We start from the raw sequence: 26,666 nt of genomic DNA, 5'->3' as shown, positions 1-26,666 counted from the left end.
ATGTGTGAGATTCAGAATTCTGTGACTGCTGAACTCCAGTGGGTACAGAGCAGAGAGTAGCTTTTCCATTGTCTGAATGTGACTCTTACTTTGAGTCATGCAGGTATAATTACAGGTATTTTATAATATTACTTCTCGGCACAGTCTAAACTATGCCTTTGTTCTCTGTGTTCTGTTTTACTCCATGTACATTATACATTTTATTCCATTACATCAAATGGACTATTAGAGTCTGAATTGGTCCCTGTCTTTGCCCTTTAATCTGTGGTGCATGTGGAATATCTGAGCTTCTCCTGTCTATATAATTAGGCTGCAAAGCAAATGATATTTTGCTTTAAAAATAACTATTTCCCTAGCACCCTGCCGTGACCTGAGCTTGAAGGATACAAAATAGCATAAAACAGAAGTGACAAATTATATCTTCCCCTTTAAGGGATTTTGGTGGGGATAGCTGAAGAGAAACAAAATGTAACATCCTTAATGTAGAAAGTTCTTTGCCATAGATGTGTCAGTAGCTGGAGAGCTTGAATTGCAATGCTGTGCTTTCTGTAAATGTTGCTCACCTTTTTTTCTCAGTACTAGACATGGAAACTGAGGGTAGGAAGGGGTAGAGGCAGGTTGGCCTTAGGACAGTGGTTCCTGAATATTTCCATCCTATGGTGTGAGCAGTGTGGCCTCAGCTGCAGAGGCGTGGATGCCCAGATCCCTCCCAGGCACCGGGATGCCACATGCTCGGGACGCATGTGAGTCCCACGCACTCTGCTCGCTTTCTGCACCAACACCTTTCAGTCTTGCCCCGGATTACTTGGCCTCCACAACAGCTTTGAGAAGTTTCCATCTCTGCCTGTGCCATTTTCCTTCTGTGCAGAGGAGGGAAAGGCACAGGGAAGAGTGGCTGTCCTGGCGGCAGCAGGAGGCAGGCCAGGCATGATGGTGTGGGCTGGGCCGCCTGGAAAGGGGAGTCCAGAGGCTTGAAGGAGAGCATACTTCTGCTGCCTGGGGCTGAGGCGGGGAAAGGGAGACAGCCAAGGAGTGGATGATGTACCCAGGAACGCAGCACTGTGAAAGAGTCGGGCCTGGGGCAAAAAGGCAATCTTGTACTCCTGCTGTCTCGTGGAAGTGATGGAGGCTACAGGACGTAGTTTAGAGCTCACCTCTTGCAGTCAGACAGTCTGGTTTGAATCCTAGCTCTCTCTACCACTAGCTGCAGGATCATGGGTACTTTTTTTTTCTTTTTTACAACTTTAATGAGATATACCTGAGATACAACAAACTGTACATACTAAATCATACAATTTGATATTCCATCACATGTGTATGCCCATGAAACCACCTTCAATCGAGATAATGAACATATGCTTCATCCTCAAAAGTTTCCCTGGGAACCTTGCAGTCTGTCTGAAGCTCTTCCTTCCTGTCTCCAGACTCAAACTGCTGATATGCTTTCAGTTTCTAGACATTATTGTGGACTGCCTAGAATTTCACATGGAAGGAAACATGTCATACAGTCCGTACTCTCTGGTGTGGCTTCTTTCACTTAGCATAATTATTTCGAGATGTAATCATTTCATTTCATGGATCAGTAGTTCATTTATGTATATTTCTGTGGAGTGGTCCATTGTCCAGATATACCACTGTTTGCCTGTCCATTCACCTGTTGATGGACGTTCGTGTTCTTACCAGGTGGGGATATTGCAAATAAAAGTACTAAAGGTTGAGCATCCCAAATCTGAAAATTCGAAATCCAAGAGGCTCCAAATCTGAAACTGTGAGCACCAAATGATATCACGTGGAAAGTTCCACCTCTGACCTCATGTAGCAGGTCACAGTAAAAACTGTGTTTTGTGTACAAAATCATCAAAAATATTGTATAAGATTATCTCAGGCTATGTATATAAGGTGTATATGAAACATAAATAAATTTGATGTTTATATTGGGTCCTATTCCCAAGATATGTCATTAGACATACACAAATACTCCAGAATCTGAAATCTGAGTGGAAACTTCTGCTTCTAAGCATTTCAGATAAGGGATATTCAGCCTGTATAAACATACACCCAAATTTCATGTTGAATTGTAATTCCCAGTGTTAGGGAAGGACCTGGTGGGAGGTGACTGGACCATGAGGTGGGATATCCCCCATGATGTTCTCATGATAGTGAGCTGTGAGATCCGATGGTTTGAGTGTGTGGCACCCCCCCACCACCTTGCTCTTGCTCTCTCTCCTGCTCTTCCATGGGAAGATGTGCCTTATTCCCCTTTGCTTCTGCCGTGACTGTAAGTTCCCTGAGGCCTCCCCGTCATGGTCCCTGTTAAGTCTGTGGAACTGTGAATCAATTAAACCTATTTTCTTCATAAATTACCCAGTCTCAGGTAGTTCTTTATAACAGTATGAAAACAGACTAATACATATGGACATATGTGTTCTTTCCTTTGGGGTAAATACCTATAATAGAACTGGAATCTTATGAGTATCTGGGAATATTTGGAAAAAAAAAAAAAAAACACTGGAATGGCTGAACCATATAGTAGATGTATGTTTACCTTTTTAAGAAACTTCCCAGCTGTTTTCCAAAGTGCTTGTACCATTTTACATCCCCATATGGGAGTTCCAGTTCCTTCGCCCCACCAGTGTTTAATCTGGTCAGTCTTTGAAGTTTTTGCCTGTTTACACAGTAGGTTTGTAGTAGTATCTTGTTGCGGTTTTAATTTGCACTTTCCTAATGCCCAATGATGCCAGGCATCCCTGTGCATGCTCATTTGACATCCATACCTCTTCTTTGGTGAAATGTCTCTTCAAATCTTGTGTCCTTTTAAAAATTGTTTTGAAAGTTTTTTTGTACATTTTGTATGCAAATCCTTTATGAGATTCATTATTTACAAACATTTTCTCCCAGTCTGTGGCTTCTCAATTCATTCTCAACAGCATCTTTTGAAAACCAGAAATGTTCATTATTTATGAAGTCTAATTTATGTGCTCCTTTTATGAATCACGTTTCTGGTGTCATCTCTAAGAAATCTTTGTCTAACCCAAGGCCAAAAAGGCTTATTCTTTTGGCTTCTCTAGAAGTTTTGTCATTTTAGGCTTCAAATTGAGGTCTTTGATCAATTTTTAGTTAATTTTTATATATTTTACAATATATGAACTCAAATAGTTTTTTGAGGGGAGGGAGGTTAGGTTTTTTGGTGTATGAGTGTAGTATCCAAACACCTCTGTACACATAAACTAGAAAATCTAGAAGAAATGGATAAATTCCTGGACAGATACACCCTTCCTAGACTAAGCCAGGAAGAAGTCGAATATCTTAATAGACCAATAACGAGTTCTGAAATTGAGGCAGTAATTAATAGCCTACCAACCAAAAAAAAAAAAGCCCAGGAACAGACGGATTCACAGCCGAATTCTACCAGAGGTACAAAGAGGAGCTGGTACCATTCCTTCTGAAACTATTCCAAACAATTGAAAAGGAGGGGCTCCTTCCTAACTCATTTTATGAGGCCAGTATCATCCTAATACCAGAACCTGACAGAGACACAACAAAAAAAGAAAACTTCAGGCCAATATCCCTGATGAATGTTGGTGCAAAAACCCTCAATAAAATGCCGGCAAACCAAATCCAGCAGCACATCAAAAAGCTTATCCACCACGATCAAGTCAGCTTCATCCCTGGGATTCAAGGCTGGTTCAACATATGCAAATCAATAAACGTAATCCATCACATGAACAGAACCAATGACAAAAACCACATGATTATCTCAATAGATGCAGAAAAGGCCTTCGATAAAATTCAACAGCCTTCATGCCAAAAACTCTCAATAAACTAGATATTAATGGAACATGTGTCAAAACAAGAGCTATTTATGACAGTCCAATACCCAATATTATACTGAATGGGCAAAAGCTAGAAGCATTCCCTTTGAAAACTGGCACAAAACAAGGATGCCCTCTCTCACCACTCCGATTCAACATAGTGTTAGAGGTTCTGACCAGGACAATCAGGCAAAAGAAAGAAATAAAGCATATTCAAATAGGAAAAGAGGAAGTCAAATTGTCTCTATTTGCAGTTGCCATGATTGTATATTTAGAAATCCCATCATCTCAGCCCATAAACTTCTTGAACTGATAAGCAAATTCAGCAGTCTCAGGATACAAAATCAATGTGCAAAAATAATAAGCATTCCTATACACTAACAACAGACAGAGAGCCAAATCATGAATGAAATCCCATTCACCATCGCTACAAAGAGAATAAAATACTCAGGAATACCCTACAAGGGACACGAAGGACCTCTTCAAGGAGAACTACGAACCACTGCTCAAGGAAATAAGAGGATGCAAGCAAATGGAGAAACATCTCATCCTCATGGATAGGAAGAATCAAATCATGAAAATGGCCATACTTCCCAAAGTAATTTATAGATCCAATACTATTCCTGTCAGACTACCATTGACAGTATTCACATAACTAGAAAAAACTACTTTAAATTTCATATGAAACCAAAGAAAAGCCTGTATAGCCAAGACAATCCTTAGCAAAAAGAACAAAGATGGAAGCATCATGCTACCTGACTTCAAACTACGCTACAAGGCTACAATAACCAAAACAGCATGGTACTGGTACCAAAACAGATATATAGACCAGTGGAACCTCAGATACCTCAGAAATAACACCACACATCTACAACAATCTGATATTCAACAAACCTGATGAAAGCAAGCATGGGGAAAGGATTCCCTATTTAATAAATGGTAACTGAGAAAACTAGTTAGCCATATGCAGAAAACTGAAACTGGATCCCTTCCTTACACCTTATACAAAAATTAACTCAAGATGGATTAAAGACTTAGATGTAAAACCCAAAACCATAAAAACTCTAGAAGAAAACCTAGGCAGTACCATTCAGGACATAGGCTCTGGCAAAGACTTCATGACAAAAACACCAAAAGCAATGGCAATGAAAGCCAAAATTGACAAATGGGACCTAATTAAACTAAAAAGCTTCTGCACAGTAAAATAAACTGGCATCAGAGTGAACAGGCAACCTATAGAATGAGAGAAAATTTTTGCAATCTACCCATCTGACTAAGGTCTAATATCCAAAATCTTAAGGAACTTAAATTTACAAGAAGAAAACGACATCAAAAAGTAGACAAAGGATATAAAGAGACACTTCTCAAAAGAAGACATTTATTTGGCCAACAAACATGAAAAACGTAAATCAAAACCACAAGGAGATACCATCTCGTGCCAGTCCAAATGGCAATTATTAAAGTCAAGAAACAGTAGATGCTGGCAAGGCTATAGAGAAATAGGAACACTTTAACACTATCGTTGAGAATGTAAATTAGTTCAACTATTGTGGAAGACAGTGTGTCAGCTCCTCCAGGATCTACAACCAGGAATACCATTTGACCCAGCAATCCTATTACTGGGTATATACCCAAAGGAATATAAATCATTCTGTTATGAAGGCACATGTACAGTATGTTTATTGCAGCACTATTTACAATAGCGAAGACACAGAACCAACCCAAATGCTCATCAATGATAGACTGGATAAAGAAAATGTAGTATATACACCATGGAATACTATGCAGCCATAAAAAATAATGAGATCATGTCCTTTGTAGGGACATGGATGGAGCCATCATCCTCAGTAAACTAACACAGGGACAGAAAACCAAACACCACATGTTCTCTTATAAGTGGGAGTTGAACAATGAGAACACATGGACACAGGGAGGGGAACAACACACACTGGGTCCAGTTGGGAGGTTGGGGGCAAAGAGAGTGAGAGCATTGGGACAAATACCTAATACATTTGGGGCTTAAAACCTAGATGACAGGTTGATAGGTGCAGCAAACCGTCATAGCACATGTATAACTATGTAACCTGCACGTTCTGCACATGTATCCTGGAACTTAAAGTAAAATAAACAGTAACTCTTCTGATCCATGAGCATGGGATGTCTTTTCATTTGTTTCTATGTTCTTCGATTTTTGTTATAAAGATATTTCACTTCCTTAGTTAAATTGATTCCTAGCTATTTTTTGATAGCTGTAACAGATGAGACAGATTTGATTTCTTTTTCAGCTAGTTTGTTCCTAGTGTATAGAAACACTACTGATTTTTGTATCCAGCCACATTACCAAATTTATCAGTTCTAAGAGTTTCTCAGTAGAATCCTTAGGTTATTCTAACTATAATATGTCATCTGCAAAGTGGAACAATTTGATGTTCTCTTTTCCAGTTTGAATGCCTTTTATTTCTTTCTCTTGCCCAATTTCTCTAGCTAGGACTTCCAGTACTATTTTGAATAACAGTGGTGAAAGTGGGCATCCTTGTCTTGTTCCAGTTCTTAGGGGAGAAAAGGCTGTCAGCTTTTCCCTGCTAACTATGACATTAGCTATGAGTTTGTCATATATGGCCTTTGTTATGTTGAGGCATGTTTTTTCTATGCCTAAATTATTGAGAGGTTTAATCATGAAGGGATGTTGGGTTTTATCAAATACTTTTTCTGTGTCTATTGAGATGATCTCATGGTTTTAGTCCCTTGTATGTTGATGTGATGTGCACATTTATTGATTTGCATACATCAAACCATCATTGCATTCCTGGGATAAATCCCACTTGATTACAGTGTGTTATCCTTTTGGTGTGTTGTTGGATTTGGTTTGCTAGTATTTTGTAAAGGATTTTTGCCTTTGTGTTCATGAGGGATATTGGTGTCTGATTTTGGTATCATGATAATGCTGGCCCACTTGAATGAAGACTTCCCTCCTCTTCAATTTTTTCTAATAGTTTGAGAAGAATTGGTTTTATTTTACTGCTTCATTCTACCAAATTTTTAAAGTCCTGGACTTTTCTTTGTTGGAAAACTTTTTAGTACTAATTAATTCTTGTTAGTCATTTATTTGTTCACATTTTCTTGTTCTTTCTGATTCAGTCTTGTAAGGTTGTATGTACCTAAGACTTTGTCAATTTCACCTGAGCTTTCCAATTTGTTAGTGTACAGTTTTTCACAATAAACTCTAATCATCATTTTATTTCTGTGGTATTGTCTTTTTCATTTCTCATTTTTTTTTACTTGGGTCTTTTTTCTTGGTTAGTCTAACAGTTTATCATTTTGTTTCCTTTCAAAAATCAACTTTTATTTTCTTGATCCTTTGTAATTTTTTTAGTCTTTATTTCTTCTCTGATTTTTATTCTTCCTTCTGATTTTTGGGTGAGTTGGTTTTGATATTTTAGTTCCTGGAGGTGCATCGTTTGGTTGTCTATTTGAAATCTTTCTACTTTTTTGAGGAAAACATTTATTATTGTAAATGCCTCTTAGTGCTGCTTTTGTTGTACCCATAGGTTTAAGAATGGTATGTTTCCATTTTCATTTAAGAAAAATGTTTATCTCATTAATGTTTTCATTTAGGAGCATGTTTTTATGTAGGAGCATGTTGTTTAATTTTCAAATATTTATACAGTTCCAAAATCCTCTTGTTATTGATTTCTAGTTTTATTACATATTGGTCCAAGATACTTGATATAGTTTCAACTTTTGAAAATGTATCAAGACTGACTTTGTGGTCTAGCATATGGTCTATCACGGAGAATATTCCATGTACTGATAATAAGGTTGTGCATTTTGCAGCACTTGAATGAAATGTTCTCTAAATGTCTGTTAGATCCATTTGGTCTGTAGTGCAGATTAAGTTCAATGTTTGTTTGTTTATTTTAGTTGATCTGTCCAGTGCTAAAGCCGAGTGGTGGACCAGGCACATGGGCTTACGCCTGTAATCGCAGCACTTTGGAAGGCAAAGGTGGGCCAATCACTTGAGCTCAGAAGTTTGAGACCAGCCTGGGCCACATAGTGAAACCCTGTCCCTGGACAAATACAAAAATTAGCTGAGTGTGGTGGCATGCACCTGTAGTGCCAGCTCCTCTGGAGGCTGAGGTGGAAGGATCGTTTGAGCCAAGATCATGCCACTGCACTCCAGCCTGGGTGACTGTGAGACCTCATACCAAAAAATAATAATAGGAAAATGGAGTGGTGGAGTCCTCAACTATTATTGCATTGGGGTCAATCTCTGTAGCTCTAACAGTAATTGTTTTATGTAATATATCTGGGTGCTCCAGTGTTGGGTGCATTTATATTTACAGTTGTTATAGTCTTCTGCTGAATTGATCTCTTCATCATTATATTAACATAATGACCTTATTTGCCACTTTTTATGTGTTTTGGCTAACGCTGTATTTTGTCTGATATAAGTATAGCTACTCTGGCACGCTTTTGGTTTCAATTTTCATGGAGTAATTCTTACATCCCTTCATTGTCATTCTATGTGCATCTCTACACATGAAGTGAGTCTGTTGGAGGCAGCATATAGTTGGGTCTTTTATTTTTAATAAATCCATTCGTCTAGTGTATATCTCTTAATTAAGGAATTTAAAATGTTTCCATTCAAGGCTGTCACTGCTAGGTAAGGACTTCTATCATCTTGTAAACTGCTGTATGATTGTTTTGTACAGCTTGTGTTCCTTTCTTCCTCTTCTGTTGCTTACCTTGATGATTTGGTAGTTTATTGTAGTGATGTTTGGCTCTTCCTCTTTCTCATTTTTGTATCTGCTCTCCCAGTGAGTTTTTGGTCTTGTGCGCTCTCGTGATGGTAGATATTGTCCTTTTGCTTCCGGAGGTAGAACCCCCTTAAGCATCTCTCACCAGGCCTGTCTATTGGTGGTGAATTCCCTCCATTTTCTTCTTATTTGGGAAAGACTTTACCTTTCATTCATTTTTTAAGGATAACTTTCAGCAATATTTCATTTTTTGAGGACTGCTTTCAGCAATATTTTTAGTGTTTATGTACACATCTCACTTCAGTCATATCTGTAAATCATATGTTTGATGTTGTTGTAAATGGTATATATTTTTTGAGTTGGGGTGTCATTCTGTCATTCAGGCTGGATTGCAGAGGCACAATCATATCTAACTGCAGCCTCAAATTCCGAGGCTGAAGTGATCCTCCCACCTCAGCCTCCTGAGTAGCTAGGATTAGAGGCACATGCCATCATACCCAGCTAATTTCTTTTTGTATCATTTTTCTGTAGAGATGGAGTCTCACTATGTTGACTAGGCTGGTCTTGAACTCCTAGCCTTAAGTAATCCTGCCTTGGCCTCCCAAAATGCTGGGATTATAGATGTGAAGCACCACACCCAGCCTTAAGTTTTAATTTCTAATCATTTGTTACTAGTATAAAGAAATGCAATTGATTTTGTCCATTGACCACATATTCTGCAACCTTTCTAAACTCACCTATTAGTTTTAGTAACTTTTTTGTGGATTTCATTCTTAGACTTCCTATAGGTGATTTATGTCACCAGTAGAGACCATTTGACTTGCCTTCCAATCTGGATATCTTTCATTTATTGTACTTGCCTTACTGTACTGGCTAGGACTCCCAGTACAATGTTAAATGGAAATGGTGAGAGTGGACATACTTGTCTTGCTCCTGATCTTAGAGGGAGAGCATTTAATCTTTTACCATTAAGTATGATGTTAGCCATAGTTTTTAGTAGATACCTTTTATCAAATTGAGGATATTACCTTCTCTTTATATGTTGCTGGGATTTTTTTTATCAAGAATGACTGAATTTTGGTAAATGCTTTTTCCGCTACTGAAAACAGTCAGTTTTCCTTTCAGTTTGTTAATATGGTAAATTATATTGATAAATTACGTTTTTTTTGTTAACCAACCTTGCGTTCCTGAAATAAACCCCATTTGCTCATGGTATAAAACCCTTTGCATTTGTTGCTAGATACAGTTTTTTTTGAGTTGGGGTTTCACTCTGTCACCTAGGCTGGAGTGCAGTGGCATGATCACAGCTCATTGCAATATTGAATTCCTGGACTCAAGCAATCCTTCCTTCCATATCAGCCTCCCAAGTAGCTAGGATTACAGTGTGCACCACCTTGCCCAGCTAATTTTTTAATACTTTTTTGTGGTGATGAGGTCTTGCAATGTTGCCCAGGCTGGTCTTGAACTTCTGGCCTCAAGTACCTCAACCTCACATAATACTGAGATTATAGGAGTGAGCCACTATGCCTGGCCCTAGATATAATTTTCTAATATGGCTGTTTAATATTTTGTTTAGAATTTTTGTTTAGAATTTTTGGCAATGTTCATGAGGAATATTGGTCTGCAGGTTTTGTGTTTTGTTTTGCTTTTTTTTCCAAACAACATATTTGTTTTCTTTTGGTATCAGAGTAATATAGTATAACTTGGGAAGCTTTTCTTCCTATTTTCAGGAAGACTTTGAGTAGAATTGTTATTATTTCTTCCTCAAATGTTTGGTAGAATTCACCAGTACCTCCATCTGTTCCTAGAGCTTTACCTGTGGAAAGGTTGTGAACTACAGATTCTATTTCTTTAATGAATTTAGGGCCATTTTTATTATCTATTACTTCTTGAGAAAGCTTTCGTATTTTGTATCATTTCATTTCTATTCACTTAAGAACACTTTAAAATTTTCATTTTGAATTTTTTTTTGACCACAGGCTGTTTGGGGCCAAGTGGAGTTGGAGGAGTTTCAGAATTGTAGAGTTTCAGAATATTTGTGGATTTTTTCAGATACTGTTCTACATTGACTTCTGATTTAATTCCATTGAATCAGAGAGCATGCTCTGAGTGATATGAATCCTTTAACACTTACTTAACCTTGTTTTGTGGACCAGAGTACTGTGTATCTTGGTAAATGTTTTGTGTGCACTTCAAAAGAATGTGTATTCTGCTTTGTTGCGTTGAATGTTCTGTGTCAAGTAGATATTTGACAGTATTATTCTAATCTATACAGTATCCTTATGGTTTTCCACTTGTTGTGTCAATTTTGCATGGGGGTGTTTGAAATTGCCAACTATAATTGAAGACTTGACTGGTGTGATTTTAGTCTCAATTTCATTTGTTGCTGCTCAATTTTACTGATTTTTTTCCCACAATTTTATATTTGGTTTGTTTTTTCTTTTCTAGTTCATTGAGGTGCAACACTAGGTTGTCTATTTAGAGTCTATCTTTGTGATGTAGTTATTTATTGCTAAAGACCTTTCTCTTGGTGCTACTTTTTCTATATCCCATAGGTTCTGGCATGTTGTATTTCCATTCTCATTTGCTTCAAGAACTTCTTAAACTTCATTCTTAATTTCTTCATTGACCCATTGGTCATCCAGGAACGTGCTCAATTTCCAGACGTTTGTATGGTTTCCAGCATTTTTCTTGTTATTAATTTATGGTTTTGTTCTGTTGTGGTTAGAAAAGATACTCGTTATGATTTTGACTTTTTAAAACTTGTTGAGACATGTTTTACAGCCTATTATATGGTGTGTCCTGGAGAATGTTCCATGTACTGATGAGAAGAATGGGTATTTTGCAGCTGTTGGATAAAATGTTCCGTGAATATCTGTTAAGTCCATTTGGTCTAGAGTATAGTTAATTCTGAGGTTTCTTTGTTGATTTTTCTGCCTGAATGATCCACCCATTCCCAAAAGTGGGGTGTTGATGTCCCTTACTATTTTTATATTATAGTCTACCTCTCCTATTTAGATCTAGTAATATTTGCTTTATACGTATAAGTACCCTGCTATATGGTCATATGTATTTATAATTGTTATATCCTCTTTCTGAATTGACTCCTTGCTGAATTATCATTACATCATAATTTCCTTTGTTTCTTTATATAGTTTTTCACTTAAAGTCTGTTTTATCTGATCTAAGTATAGTCTTGATCTTTTTCTGTTTCCATTTGCATGGAATGCTTTCCCATCCCTTCACTGTTAGTCTGTGTGTGCCTTTATAGATGAAGTGAGTCTATTGTAGGCAACATATAGTTGGGTCTTATTTATTAATCCATTCAGCCACTCTGTCTTTTATTTGGTGAATTTAGTCAATATACACTCCATGTTATTATTGCTAGGTAAGGCCTTCCTACTGCCATTTTATTACTTATTTTCTAATTGTGTAGTATACCTCCTCCTCACTTCCTTTCTTATATTTTGTGGTAAAGTGATTTTCTTTGGTGGTATGTTTTAATTTGCTGCTTTTATTTTTGTATGTCAGTTATAGATTGTTGCTTTAGGTTACCATGAAGCTTACAAAAAACTTCCTGTAGTTATAACACATTTTAAAAAGTGATACCAATTTAACTTTTATTGCAGCAGAAGAAAAGAAACAAATCAAAAAGGAAAAAAATACACATATACTTTAATTCTCTTCTGTTCCTACATTTTGAATTTTTGATGTCAAAGTTTACATTTTTATATTGCCTACCTCAAAAATTTTGTAGCTATTATTTTAATAGTTTTGTCTTTTAATCTTCTTACTAAACATAAAAATGATTTAAATGTCATAATATATAAGAATCACATTAGCATTATTTTTCTTATGGTTTTAAGAACTTCTTTAGCATTTATCATAGGATAGGTCTGGTAGTCATAAATTTTCTCTGGGAAAGTCATCTCCTTCATTTATGAGGAATAACTTTGCTAGGTGCAGTATTCTTGGTGGACAATTTTTTTCCTTTAGCACTTTGAATAATATCCCACTCCCTCCTGGCCTGTAAAATTTCTGCTGAGAAGTCTCCTGCCAGTTGTATTGGATATCCTTTATATGTTATTTGCTTTCATCTTGTGCTCTCACTGTTTTTAGGATTCTCTTTGCCTTTGACTTTGTGAGTTTAATTATAATATGTCTTGAGGTCTTCCTATTTTGGTTGAATCTGATTGGTGACTTTGACCTTCATGTACCTGGATATTTATATTCTTCTCCAGGTTTAGAAAGTTTGGTTCTTTCTTTAAATAAGCTTGCTACCTCTTGTCTTTCTCAGTTCTCTCTTTAACTCCACTAACCCAAATATTTGCTCTTTTGATGTTGGTCAATAGGTCCCATAAGCTTTGTTCATTCCTTCCCATTCTTTTTTTTTCTCTTCTGACTGTGTATTTTCTTTTCTTTTTTTTCTTTTTTTCTTTCTTTTTTTTTTTTTTTTTTTTTTTTTTTTTTTTTTTTTTTTTTTTTTTTTTTTTTTTTGGGACAGAGTTTTGCTCTGTCACCAGGCTGGAGTGCAATGGCATGATCTTGGCTCACTTTAATCTCTGCCTTCTGGGTTCAAGCACTTCTCCTGCCTCAGCCTCCCGAGTAGTTGGGACTACGGGCATGTGCCACCACACCCAGATAATATTTTGTATTTTAGTAGTGACAGGGTTTGGCTGTGTTAGCCTGGATAGTCTCAATCCCCTAACCCCATGATCCGCCTGCCTCAGCCTCCCAAAGTGCTGGGATTACAGGCATGAGCCACTGTACCTGGCCCTGACTGTGTATTTTCAAATAGTCTGCCTTTGAGCTCACTGATTCTTTCTTATTTTGATCAATTCCTCTGATATTCTCTATTGCATTTTTTTCATTTCATTCATTGCATTTTTTACCTCCAGAATTTAATTTTATTTTTTAAATATTTCTGTGAACTTTCTCTGAGAGATTTCTCTGAGCTTTCTCGAAGTTCAATGAGCTTCCTTAAAACTATTGTTTTGAATTACTTGTCCAAGAGATCACAATTTTCATCATTTTAGGGCCAGTCTTGGTGCCTTACTTTGTCCCTTTGACATTCTATTTCCCTGACTGTTCTTGATGCTTGAAGTGTGATGATATCTGCACAGTGAGAGATTAAATACTCATTTGAGTCTTCCTAGTCTGGCTTTGTTTGTACCTGTACTTCTACAGAGGGCCTTCCAGGGATTCTAAGTGTTGATTCTGACTATCGTGTTCCCTTTCTGTGATCACCACAGTCATCTCAGCAGTAGACGATGCTCTATACCCAGGCTTGCTATGAGTCTCACAAGGGCTCTGCGGTTTTTGTGGCTTTCTGGCCCAAATGGACCTGGGGAAGACACAAGGACAATGCTTGTGTTATATGGGAACACTGACCCCAGGAACCTGAGTCCTGAAGACTGTCCTAGTGGCCCAGACAAGTTTACTTCCAAGCAGGTCTCTGCATAGGTTGGGTCCCCAGCTATAGCAAGAGAGGCAGAAGTTGAGACTAGACCCTTTCGGAATCTGCTCTGGGAAGGAGGCTGATGGGCCTTTCTCATTGGCTGAGACAGGCCCGTGTTACCCAGCAAGTCTCTGTACAACTGGAGTCGTTTCTTACCCATAACAGGAGGAGCTAGATCCAAGACCGGGCCTCTTCAGGTCTGCTATGAGATGGAGGCTGGCATGCCTGCCACATTGGCTGAGATGGGCATGCATCTTCTAGTAAGTCCCTGCATAGACAGGCTAGTTCCCCAGCTATCAGCAAGCACTGGAGTAGAATCCGGGCCCTCATAGGAACTGCTGTGAAGACAGATACCGAAGGGCTCAGTCTCGGCTCAGAGGGGTGTGTGTCACCCAGCAAGTTCCTGCACAGGTAGAATAGTTACCGGACTGCAGAGAGAGGGTCTGGAGCTATGACTGGGCCCTCTTGGGATAGAAGCTGGAGAGCCCAGTCTTGTATCTGAAGGCGTGTTTCCCAGGAGGACACCGCATCAGTAGACAGCTCCATGACTGCAGCGGGAGGTGCTGGACAGGGCTCCCTGCAGGTCTCAGCACAAATGGGATAGCTCTTCCACTGTCTTCAGGCTCTTTTGTCTAATATTGGTAGATCCACTCCAACTCTTATGGTTGCTGTTTGCCTTATCTACACTTATATGTTTAAGCTATTGTTTATTTACATTTGAAGTGCATTTCTCATAGGGAGCATATAGTAGAGCCTCACTTTTTAATCCAATGTGATGATTTTTGCCATTTAATAAGGGTATTTTAGACTATTTACATTTAATATGATTATTGATATAGTTTGGTTCGAAATGTTACTTTTCTGTTTTCTATTTGTCCCATCTGATCTTTGTCCTCTTTTTTATCTGCCTTCTTTTGGATTTATTAAACATTTAAATGGTTCCAATTTCTATCTTTTGCTGGTTTATTAGCTGTTGCTTTTTATTGTTTATTGCTTTAGTGTTCATAATACATGTTTAAGTTACCACAATCTAATTTCAAGTGATATTATGGCGCTTCTATAAGGAATAAAAACCTTACAATAGTGTAATTCCATTCCTCTCCTCTGACTTTTGTGTTATTGTAATCAAATGTTTTAATTTTACGTATGTCATTCACACATCACATTGTGATTTTTGTTTTAACAATTATCTTTAAAAGAGATTTAAGTAATAAAAATTACACGGTTACCCATGTGGTATCATTTCCAAAGCTCTTCATTCCTTTGTCTATATTCCTTGTGTTTTTTGCTTATGGTGAATTCTTTTAGAGTTTTTAAGTCTAAAAATATCTTTATTTCCCTTTTGTTTTGGAGTAATACTTTTGCTGGATGTATATTTCTAACTTGACAGTTTTTAGTAATTTTAAAACATTGCTCCACTGTATTCTCACCTGCATTATTTCCAGTGAGAAATCTGCCATCATCCTTATCTCTGTTCCTTTATATGTAATGTGCTTTTTTTTTCCTGTGGCTTTTTTCAAGATTTGTCTTTATATCACTGGTTTTGAGCAGTTTGGTTATAATATGGCTTGATGTAGTTTCTTTATTTCTGCTTGGGGCTCACTTAGCTTTTTGGATACATGGGTTTATGACTTTTATTAACTGTGGGGAATTTTTAGCCATTATTTTTCTCAAATATTTTATTTGTATCATACTCTGTGTCTTCTCCTTTAGGAGCTCCAATTACACATATTTGGACACTTAAAGTTGCCCTACAGCTCTTTTACTGTGTTTTTTTTTTTTTTTTTTTTTTTTTTTTTTTTTTTTTTCTTTTCCCTTTTTTTTTTATTTTTTTTTTTTTTATTGCTAGATCTTCAAATTTGCTGTTTTTTCATTCTGCAGTATCTAATTTGCCATTAATCTCATCTAGTGTTTTTTTTTAATCTTATATATTGTAGTTTTTATCTCTAGAGGTTCCATTTTGTGTCTTTTTAAATATATATTACATGTTTCTACTTCACTTTTTGAACATTTGAAACACAGTTGGAATAACTGTTTTACTAAATAGCTGTTTCTGTCAATTCTAACATCTATGCTAGATGTTGGTTGGTTGGTTTCAATGATCTCTTCATTATGGGTCTCATTTTCTTAAGTCTTTACATGCCTGGTTGGTTTTTATTCAGGGTTGAGGGCTGGATATCTTTGTACTTTGTAAATATTCTTAACTTTTGTTTTAGGATGTAGTTGCGTTACTTGGGAACAGTTTGATCTTTTTTTTTTTTTTTTTTNTTGCTTTTAATATGTATAACGTGGGATCAGGTCCATGCTCAGTCTGTGGCTAAGTATGGGAAATACTTCTGGGTATTCAACCCAATGCCCTGAGAATCTTGACGTTTTTCAGACTGGCTGTTAGGAAGTAGCGCTATTCCTGGCTCTATGTGAGTGCCGTGCAGCACTATCTCCAGTCTTTTTAGGTGGTTAATTTCTGAGCCTTGAAAATAGTTTTCTCACATGAATGTTGTGTTAGTCCCTTTTGCATTGCTATAAAAGAACACCTGAGGCAGGGTAATTTCCAAAGAGGTTTATTTTTCTCATAGTTCTGCCGGCGATGCAAGAAGCGTGGCACCAGCATCTGCTTCTGGTGAGGCCTCAGGAAGCTTCCAATGATGGTGGAAGGTGAAAGGGGGGCGGGCATGTCACATGTCACATGTCACATGGCAAGAGAGGGAGCAGGAGAGAAAGTGGGGAAGGCGACAGCCTCTGTTAAACAACCAGCTTTTGCATGAACTTGAAGAGCAAGAACTCACTCATTACCATGGGAAGGGCACCAAGTGTTCACGAGGAATCCACCCCCAAGACTCAAACATCTCCCACCAGGCCCATCTCCAACACTGAAGATCACATTTCAGCATAAGGCCTGTGTCCTCAGTGTTGGACCCTGGTGGGAGGTGTTTGGGTGATGGGGGTGAATGGCCCATCTCCAACATTGAGGGTCACATGTCAACAGGAGATATGGAGGACACCGACATCTAAACTATATCAGATGTGCTCCCGTCCTCAGCTGAGCCCTTGAGGGACCTCCTGCAGATCTCTGGAGTTCTCTCCTCGGCAGCAGTCTGTCTTGTAAATTGTTGGCACCTTGGTCTCCCTGAACTTCAGCAGTGGATGTGCTCATGGGCAACTTACTTAACTTTTCTGAACTGTAATTTTCTCATCAACAAAGAAAGGATAATAGTATTGAGCTTATGATTTTATCATGGGAGCTGAATGAGACTGGTGTTTGTGTACCGCCTGGCACTTGGCAGATACTCAGCAAATATTTGGGTCTTCCCTGTCTGCACCTCGTTGTTTCTTCCTGATTTTTGCCTTGGGTTTGCAACCCGATTCCTGGCTGAGCTTTGGGTTGGGTTCTGTGAAATGATCAACCAAAGCAGGTAATCACTCAGGAGCCATTCAGGTTTTAACTTGATGAGTTTCAGAATTCTGCTGTTCAAGTGACATTCGGGTAGAAACGTATCCTCCTTTAATTAGACATCGATTTTCTCCGAAATCTCATTCAGTCCAGCCTACAAGGATCATCCGGATTCATTTGTTTGCAGTATGAATGTCGCAGACTCTAGAAGGTCTGGCGTGTGGGGGAAGAATCTGCGAGAACCAGCGCTTCTGGAACCCAGCCTGGCTCTGCTGGCGTTTCCTACTGGGTCGTGAACTTCAACCTTTTCCGTCCCCGTTTCATTGTTCCTCAGATTTCCCAAGGAGCTGCATGCAGAGCAGATGAGTGACAGAACGTAACCGCTTCTCTTTTGTCTTCTCTCCCGTGGTAGTGTCTGGAGGTCGCAGCCGTCTGCATCTCATCGATCTCGGCAGCTGTGTGAAAGCACTTAGCAAAAATCGGGACGGAGGCTCGGGGCTGTGCCTCTCACTGTCTGCTCTGGGCAATGTCATCCTGGCACTCGTCAATGGCAGCAAACACATCCCATACAAGTAAGTGACTCTTCTACTCAAAGAAGGCGGCGGGGTCAGCCTGGTGTGGGACGCTTGGTTCGGTGCCATCTCTGAGGTGTGCCACAGAGGGACAGTCTGGATTTCATTACAAGTTCAGTGCCAGAGGTCAGCCTTGGCTAACAGCTGTGTAACAGATGATTTTCCAAATTCAAAACTTTTGGAAATACTGAAATCTATTCCAGTTCTGACTTTAGGCTGCTCAAATGAGAGGAAGTAGGAAATTGTCTCAGTCGAGGTCTCCACTCGCCACTGAAGATCATTGTCACCGTAATAAAGAGGCATCTGTTTCATATTGATGAGAGTGAAGGAGAAGCCTGGCTCACCCTTGGGGGTAGGGCCACCAGACTTAGCCAAAAGAATGTATAGGATATCCAGCATGTTTGAATTTCAGATAGCCAGCAAATAAGATTGCATTGTAAGTATGCGCTTCCACATTGCACGGGGCACTCCTGACATCACGTATTGTGTCTGGCAACCCTACCTAGGGCGCTTAGAAAGCTTGGGAAGTTACCACCCACCTTCCCATGCAAATGTCCATTGACTTCCAGGATCCCTCCCTCTCTTTATTACTGCCCCAGGACAGTCACATTACAGCCGCTCCTATGTCTGGCAGAGACAAAGCCACTCTTCACCACCGTCACCCCAAATCAGTGTTGTCATTGGACAGTGTGGTGGGCACTTGGATGGCTGTCCAGGCTCCTTCCAAGGCCCAGCAGAGCCTCGTACCAGCTGCGTGAGCGTCCATTCTTCTAAAATGAGGGCTAGAGCTGCATATGTTGCTTACATCACAGACACAGAAGGCTCAACATGATAGAACATGTATACAAGTGTATTATACTTCTGACCAGTAACCAATGATGAAAGTCTGGTTAAACCTCTGTGGTCAAGCCTGTCCTCACCTATTTAAATGGAAAAAACACTGACCTTATGGAGTTGCTGTGAGGATTAACTAAATATATGTGGATTCATGGTTTATCTGTAAAAATCCTACAAAATGTAAGTTACCATCATGTGGGAGGAAAAAGTCAGGCAGTGCATTCTGTCATTACCAAGATTCAGCATTGCTGGAGTTTTCCTTTTCCTCTGCCCTCTGTTGCTGCCAGACCCCCCAGCAAATATACTGTGAGTTTCTTTTTTACCAGGAGATCATCACTGGACTGACTTTAGGAGCTTAAATGGTGATTATAATCCTGTCCATCTCAACTCTTGAAATTTGCAAATCCTAGTTGGATAAACACAGAAATGGTTTTCCCAGCTCTTCTAACAACCCTTTTCTATGGGGAAATTTCGAGTTGAAGAATTGTAGAGTTCCATTTGATGTCATTTCTGTAGTTGAAGAAATTCAGCTTGTGGGGGGAAAGGGCAGGGGAGGGAAGCCGCTGGAGTTGGAAATGAGGGGAAGTTATTGGCCGTTACTGGTTTCCATAAAAGGAGAATCAGGTCTGTTAATGCCATGACTTCATAGATCGTGATGTAGATAAAATTCCAAATTGCGCCTTGTTAGGGGGTCGTCGATTACATATTTTACTTGTAGCTTTTACACTGTTTCTGCAGGGCGACATGCTTTTATGATCTCTCTAAGTAGCTGTTGAATTGACAGTGGGAAAGATGAATGTAAACATATGAAATTATTTTTAATTTAAATGAACTAACTTCCTTTTAGTTAGAGTTGGGTTTTATTATAAACGAGTAGGGAAATGTTACAAATTCTTTCATGGCCCAGCGTGGTGGCTCATACCTGTATTCCCAGCACTTTGGGAGGCGGAGGCGGGCGGATTGCTTGAGCCCAGGAGCTTGAGACCAGCCTGGGCCACGTGGAGAAAACCTGTCTCTATAAAAATCAGCTCTGCGTGGTGTTGCATGCTTGTAGTCCCAGCTACTCGAGAGGCTGACGCGTTGCCTGAGCCCAGGAGCTAGAGGTGAGTTGAGATCACGCTACGGCACCAGCCTGGGCAACAGTGTGAGACCCCATCTCAAAAAAAAGTTTGGATTTACTGTTGAAGCCTCTTGTTAATTATGCATATTTTTAACAACAGCTGGCCACTTGCCCTCCAGGGTGACACACTCCCAGTCCCTGCAGACAGCTGCCTGCCTTCATTCCTGGAGTCCCTTTCCTTCTATTCAGGCACTGAGAGAATGATCATTAAAGTGTTTCTGTGTCTCAAGTAAGCACAGACTAACATCCATGCTGTATCAGCACAAGACCCAGTCCTGGAGCCGTCCCGTGGCCTGGTTGGGCTCTTGGTCACAGGGATACAGACCATCACCAGCTGCCCTAGCCCTGCTGTGCCTCACACCTCATGGAGACCTTGCTGGGCCGCCTGGTGCCGGAAACACGGTGGCCTGGCCATGCATCCAGCGCCGTCCTCCCCGCAACATCCACCGGCCGGTGCATTTGTTCCATCATCCCTCCGTGTCCTTAATGTCCTTTATTGTGTGTGATCCTGAAAAGACCCTTGCCGTAATGTTTTCCCGGAGCCTGGCCACCGCCTAGGTTCAATATTTGGCATCTGCAAATTTACATTTGCAAAGTGATTAGTCCACTAGAAACTGTCCTCTTTTGAGGTGCAGGAAGATAAGGCGAAGATGCACTCAAGTCACCCAGCTGGTGGGTGGCAGGATCAAACTGCCTCCTCCTCACAGCTTCAGAGGCCCTGACAGCCCCCACCACCCTGCAGACCCAGCCCCTTCTCTGCAGGCTCTGTAATGCAGGCGCCGCCTGTGCTCAGCACAGCAGGGGAGCCCAGCACAGCAGGGGAGCTCAGCACAGCAGGGGAGCTCAGCACAGCAGGGGAGCCCAGCACAGCAGAATAGCCCCGGCTTCTTTTATCAAGTCCGTGAGCGCTCTGAAGCCACATTAGGCGGTGTTTTGTTAGCTTTCAGAGTGTCAAACCTTGTCTTTGCAATGGGTTCCTTAGAGAAGGGGAAGTTTCCTGCACGTTTGGCTTCCTCTTACTCCTCCTGCTCACTTACAAGGGGAAAAACGTCAAAAATGAAATTCTGCATTCTGTCCCCTCGCCGCCCCTCCGAAACACAGACACCCCGCTACCTCCTCGCCTGTCTCCCCAGGCAGCTCTGTGCTTGGCACCTGCGCGGCACGTGCTTGCTTCTGGGAAATTCGCTGGAATGTGCACAGAGGGCTGTAGCCTGCTTTCATTCCTCCCCTTCACTGTACCAGACTATTTGTCACGTGAGCAAGCTGGAGTGAGTCTGGATTCATTACCCGTCCCAGGTTCTCCCACAGGACTCCTCCGTGTGCGCCGATTGGCTCTGACTTTGCAAATGATATTGCCCTTGAAGATGCAAGAGGCACGGAGCAGATTCCTGACCTCAGCCGTTCGGTGATCCTAAGCAGTGGGACCGTTCAGGAAAGCATGCAGGGAGGGCAGGGAACCTCTAAGGGCTCCACCCGCTCATCAGTTCTGCGCTGACAGGCTGCACAAATTCCTCTCTAATTTTTGGGAGCTTCCATGTCCAGGGAACCCTGCCCTCATCCGAGCATTTTGACAGTGCATTTGCACATTTTCTCTCACCATTCATTTGTTACAGTCATTTGCTATTCCTTTCCGCTCTTGGCAGCAAGGTGCAAGGAGTCTTCCTATTTAATGGATGTGACTTCTCAGGCTGAACCCAGTGTCCCAGGCACATACCACCGGAGCGGACCCCCAGAAGGGCCACCCCAAGGATCTGTCAAGGTGAACTGGGCTCAGGCTAAAGGGTGTTATGTCCCAGCTCATCTGAAGTACCACAGCCTTTCCAGATGCAAATTCTAACCATGACCCAATTCTCTCAAAATAGAATTTCTGGTTCTCTTCGATGTGGCCTTGTCAAGAGCACAGACCCTTAGGAAGTACATCTGTCAGACAGGGCTCCTACAAGCCCTGAGGCCTTTATCTTCATTTATGACTGTCACTCCTCATGGAGAAAGAATCCCTTTAATGGGTCATGGGACCTATTTGCTTATTTGCCAACAGGGTGTTTCTAAATAGCAGTTAGTTGTTGTCTTGGCTGCCTTTAACCAGAGCTCGGGGAAAGTCATCCTGGGACCCTCTCATGTCGTGTCTGTCTGAGATGCTTCTCCCCGTCATCTCGAACAATGGTCCTCCTAACCATCCCATGGTGGACATGATGCCCGGCTCCTCCCTCTTCCGGGCTCGGTCTGTGCTGCAGACCCAGACCTAATCCTTTTTTGTTGAGATCCGTCACTGAGGCACATTGGGTTTCAGCAGCCATGCTGAGCTCGCCACCTCCTCTCTCTGGTGGAGTCAAGGGAGCAGGCGGGTGACCCCTGAGGCATTTGTGATCCTGAGCTGCAGGCCTCCGGCAAACACTGCAGGCAGCGACCGCTTCCGGAAGCCTGAGTTCCACAAAAGCCATGAGGACGCCCACCCTCAGGGGCTGTGATGGGAGCTCTTTTCCTCCTAAGGCCCCAGTGAGGAGTCAGGAACCAAGGTCATCTTTAAGCTCGTGGCATCGGGGCACAGCAGTTCATTCAAACCACAGGCGGCCGTGGGAGCTCAAGTTGAAGTCAGTGACTTGAAAGGGACCCTGGGTATTTACCCAAAGGATTGTAAATCACTCTACTATAAAGACACGTGCACACGTATGTTCATTGCTGCACTGTTCACAATAGCAAAGACCTGGAGCCAACCCAAATGCCCATCAAAGATAGACTGGACAAAGAAAACGTGGCACATATACACCATGGAATACTATGTGGCCATAAAAAAGGATGAGTTCTTGTCTTTTGCAGGGACATGGATAAAGCTGGAAACCATCATTCTCTGCAAACTGACACAGGAACAGAAAACCAAACAGCGCATGTTCTCACTCATAAGTGGGTGTTGAACAATGAGGATACATGGACACAGGGAGGGGAACATCACACTCTGGAACCTGTCGGGGGCAGAGGGGGGCTAGTGGAGGGATAACAGGGGATCAGGGGATAGGGGAGGGGATAGCGTTAGGAGAAATACTTAATGTAGATGACGAGGTGATGGATGCAGTCAACCACCATGGCAGATGTATACCTATGTAACAATCCTGCATGCTCTGCACGTGTACCCCAGAACTTAAAGTATTATAATATTAATAATAATAGAAAGGGAATGAGCCTTCATAAGTAGAGGCAGCTTTTTCAAAATGTGAGCACCTCTTCTCATCCCAGAGAGGGTGGAGTGCCGGCACCTGCGGCGGCACTTGGGGCAGCAGGCCCAGTATCTGCAGGAACCTCAGGACGAGCCTCTCTGAAGGATGCACATTCCCCTTCCTTGCCTCTTGCCTGGAGAAGCACTTCCTCCTAGAGCCCATTTGGGTTGTCTTCTGCCTCTCAGAACTGGAGACTCAGTGTGCAAGGTCTGGGAAGCTGGGGAAAGGGGATCAAGATTGCCATTAGCTAGAGCGGGGTCCCCAACCCCCAGGCCACAGACTGGTACAGGTCCATTAGGAACCGGGCCGCACAGCAGGAGGTGAGCAGTGGGCAAGTATTACCTCTGAGCCCCGCCTCCTGTCACATCAGTGGTAGCATTAGATTATCACAGGAGGTCGGGCGCGGTGGCTCACACCCGTAATCCCAGCACTCTGGGAGACCGAGTCGGGTGAATCACGAGGTCAGGAGATCGAGACCATCCTGGCTAACATGGTGAAACACCATCTCTACTAAAATATAAAAAATTAGCCAGGCGTGGTGGCGTGTGCCTGTAGTCCTAGCTACTTGAGAGGCTGAGATGGGAGAATTGCTTGAACCCAGGAAGCAGAGGTTGCGGTGAGCCGAGATCGCACCACAGCACTCCAGCCTGGGCAACAGAGCAAGACTCCGTCTCAAAAAAAAAAAAAAAAAAGATTATCATAGGAACTTTGTGCTATTGTGTGAGCTGTTGTGAACTGCACGTGTGAGGCATCTGGGTTGCATGCTCCTTATGAGAATCTAATGCCTGATGATCTGAGGTGGAACAGTTTCATCCCAAAACCATTCCCTACTCCCATCAGGTCCGTGGGGGAAATCGTCTTCCACGAAAGCTGTCCCTGATGCCACAGAGGTTAGGCACTGCTGAGCGACAGCATTCAATTCCCCGTCTCACACAGGAGAGGAAAGGCTGCTTCCTCTGGACTCGGACCATGAAATTAAACAGATATTTGCCAGGAAAAATGTGAAGGAGTATTTGCTTAGGAGAGCATGAAATAGGGAGAAGCTCATGTATGAATCTGTGTGTGTGTGTGTGTGTGTGTGTGTGTGTGTGTGAGAGAGAGAGAGAGAGAGAGAGAGACGCATGTTTAACCTCCTTTAAATGTACATTAATGCTGTATTATCTCCCCTGATTTACGGGGATACCAATTTAGAACCATTTGCACAAACTCCAGATACCAGTTTAGAGCATTCCCTGTTTAGAAATAAAATAACCAAAGTCTCAGGTTGCCAGGCAACTGCAGCAATGGTGATTCTTCATATTGCTGCCTTAGAAATACTCATTTTTATAAATGTTAATGACGGTCAGGATGCGGAGAACGTGAGTTGGGAGCGTGGCGGGGACACCGACCCCCTTCCTGTGAGATGTTTCGCATTCCCATTTGCTTTTTCCCCTCTTAGCTCTCTTTGCTCCCTTGATTGGCAGTATCTTCATATTTAGAGATCTCCAGAGATTGTTATTGTTTTCTTAAGAGTTGACGCAGAAGCTGACACTGAATTAATTCTTCCAGGCTCATTATGGAGCCACGCCAGTCACTCAGGGGGAGATGACACCGGCTGGGGACGGCTGGAGTCACAAGCGCTGGGTTCAGGCTTTGGTTGTTTGGCCAGTGGTTTGACACAGGAACTCTACACATCGTCGTGTTCATTCTCAAGAGGACCACGTTCTGGCCGTCTCAGAGCGGCGCTGAATTGGAAACAGTGTCAGGCTCCCAGCTCAGCCATCACCTCGCGGCAGCAAAGCCATAGCTTATGTTTTTTGTGTGTCCACCGCAGCAGCCGCTGTGGCGTGCTGAGACATGACGCCTCAGGGCTGGGTAGAAATAGGAAGGCATCTTCCTTTCCCTTTTGGCTTTTCAAGTTTATCTTCTTTTATGTCTAATGTTTGAGGTTATTATTAATCAAGCTCTTTCCAAATTCTGAACCATTGATCAAATAGATAACAAGAGTATGATTGGGAATGAAAAGGCTGTGTGTGCTTCATCGTAGGGGGGTCGAAGGAGGATTTCTTCTGCCCATCCACAGACAGACGCCAGGGCTCCGGGAAGGGTAGATAGCCCCTTACTTAGACCCCATGGCTGAGTGGAGGAGAGAACGTGTGTCCTGCAGCGGAGGGACAGACAGACGTCCTGCGCTGTCACAGCCAGCCTCAGCCGTCAGACCTCCTTCCTTCCTCCCTGGGAGGAAGTGAATACAAGGACAATACTGAGAGTGGAAACTCTTAATCTTGCCTGCGGGGTCGAAGTTCCTGATTCATGGATTCATTAGATCACAGGGAGAAGGAGAAAATGATTTCTAGTACGTTTTTCCTGGCACTTCAGCTACATGGAAGGTCATTAGCATGGTGCATAAATGAGCCCCAGGTGAGAGTGTCTCACACTGTGACTGCCACAGCTCAGGGCATTGCTCCTACTGTGCCTCACGAGCTGTGCTAAATGCATCACAGTGTTTAATTCTGACAACTGTGACATGGGTGCTGTCATAATCACACTAGTATCACAAATGGGGAAACCAGATGCAGAAAGGTCGAGCATCTTGTTCAGGTTCACAGCTAACAGGCAGCAGGGCCTCCCTGCCTCCCAGCTTGTCACCCCCACTGAGTAAGTGGTGCTCAGGCAACACTTGTTGTGGTAACAAATGTCGCAGGACAGAGGATCAAACATACCAGCAAGGCTTGCATATGTGTCGTTGATTATAAGTAAAGCACAGCCCGGGCACAGTGGCTCACACCTGCAATCTGAGCGCTTTGGGAGGCCTAGGCAGGAGGATCACTTGAGCCCAGGAGTTAGAGACCAGCCTGAGCAACATAAGGAAGCCTCATCTCCACAAAAAAAATGTCCACAATTAGCTGGGCATGGTGGCTTACACCTGTGGTCCAAGCTACGTGGGAGGCTGAGGTGGGAGGATCGCTTGAACCCAAGAGGCTGAGGCTGCAGTAAGCTACGATCATGTCATTGTACTCCAGCCTGGGCAACAGAGCAGACCTTGCCTCTAAGTGGAACGGTGGATGAATGCGTGCGCAGATCCCAGGGGTAGGGCTGCTGGCAGCCAATTCACACAGGTCAGTCTCCCGGTCTCACCTGTTTCTGTGACTGCTGAGCCAGGGTGACGGCTGGATACCTGTGGTGATGAAGAATGTGAAATACAATAGGTGAAAAAGGAAAGAAATCTTCCTTTCAGGACCCAAGCTAACTTGTCAGGGCTAAATCAAAACTGCCAAGTAAGAATGTAACCATGGGGGTGGGGGATGGGGTAAAAACTAAAATCAAAAAGAATGTAACCAGCAGTGAGACCCTCCTGCCTTAGACCCTGTGTGCAGGCCAGGAGGGAGATGAGAAGGCACCCTAAGCTCAGGCAGTGGCTGTCAGTGGGGCCGACAGTCTGGGTCCCACGTTCTGGGCACCACTGACGGAGGGCATCCTCTCAGAGAGTCACCGTCTATTTCATGAATCTTTTAAAAATATATATAT

The 26,666-nt window shown here is 42.0% G+C and overlaps 1 protein-coding gene across 2 annotated transcripts in view; it reads left to right on the top strand.

The window, feature by feature from the left end:
* Positions 1 to 26,666, top strand: part of KIF26B (kinesin family member 26B) — a 555,192-nt gene that overhangs the window by 479,607 nt on the left and 48,919 nt on the right. For both annotated transcript variants that reach the window (XM_017532087.2, XM_037739821.1), the window contains one exon: positions 17,831 to 17,990. In XM_017532087.2, the coding sequence (XP_017387576.1) occupies positions 17,831 to 17,990 (160 nt within the window). The remainder of the gene's footprint in view (positions 1 to 17,830; positions 17,991 to 26,666) is intronic.

Source organism: Cebus imitator, unplaced genomic scaffold, assembly GCF_001604975.1.
Source record: "Cebus imitator isolate Cc_AM_T3 unplaced genomic scaffold, Cebus_imitator-1.0 Scaffold75, whole genome shotgun sequence".
Classification (NCBI taxonomy): Eukaryota; Metazoa; Chordata; class Mammalia; order Primates; family Cebidae; genus Cebus; species Cebus imitator.
Note: the sequence above shows the minus strand (reverse complement) of the source record. Positions and strands in the feature narration are given on the sequence as shown.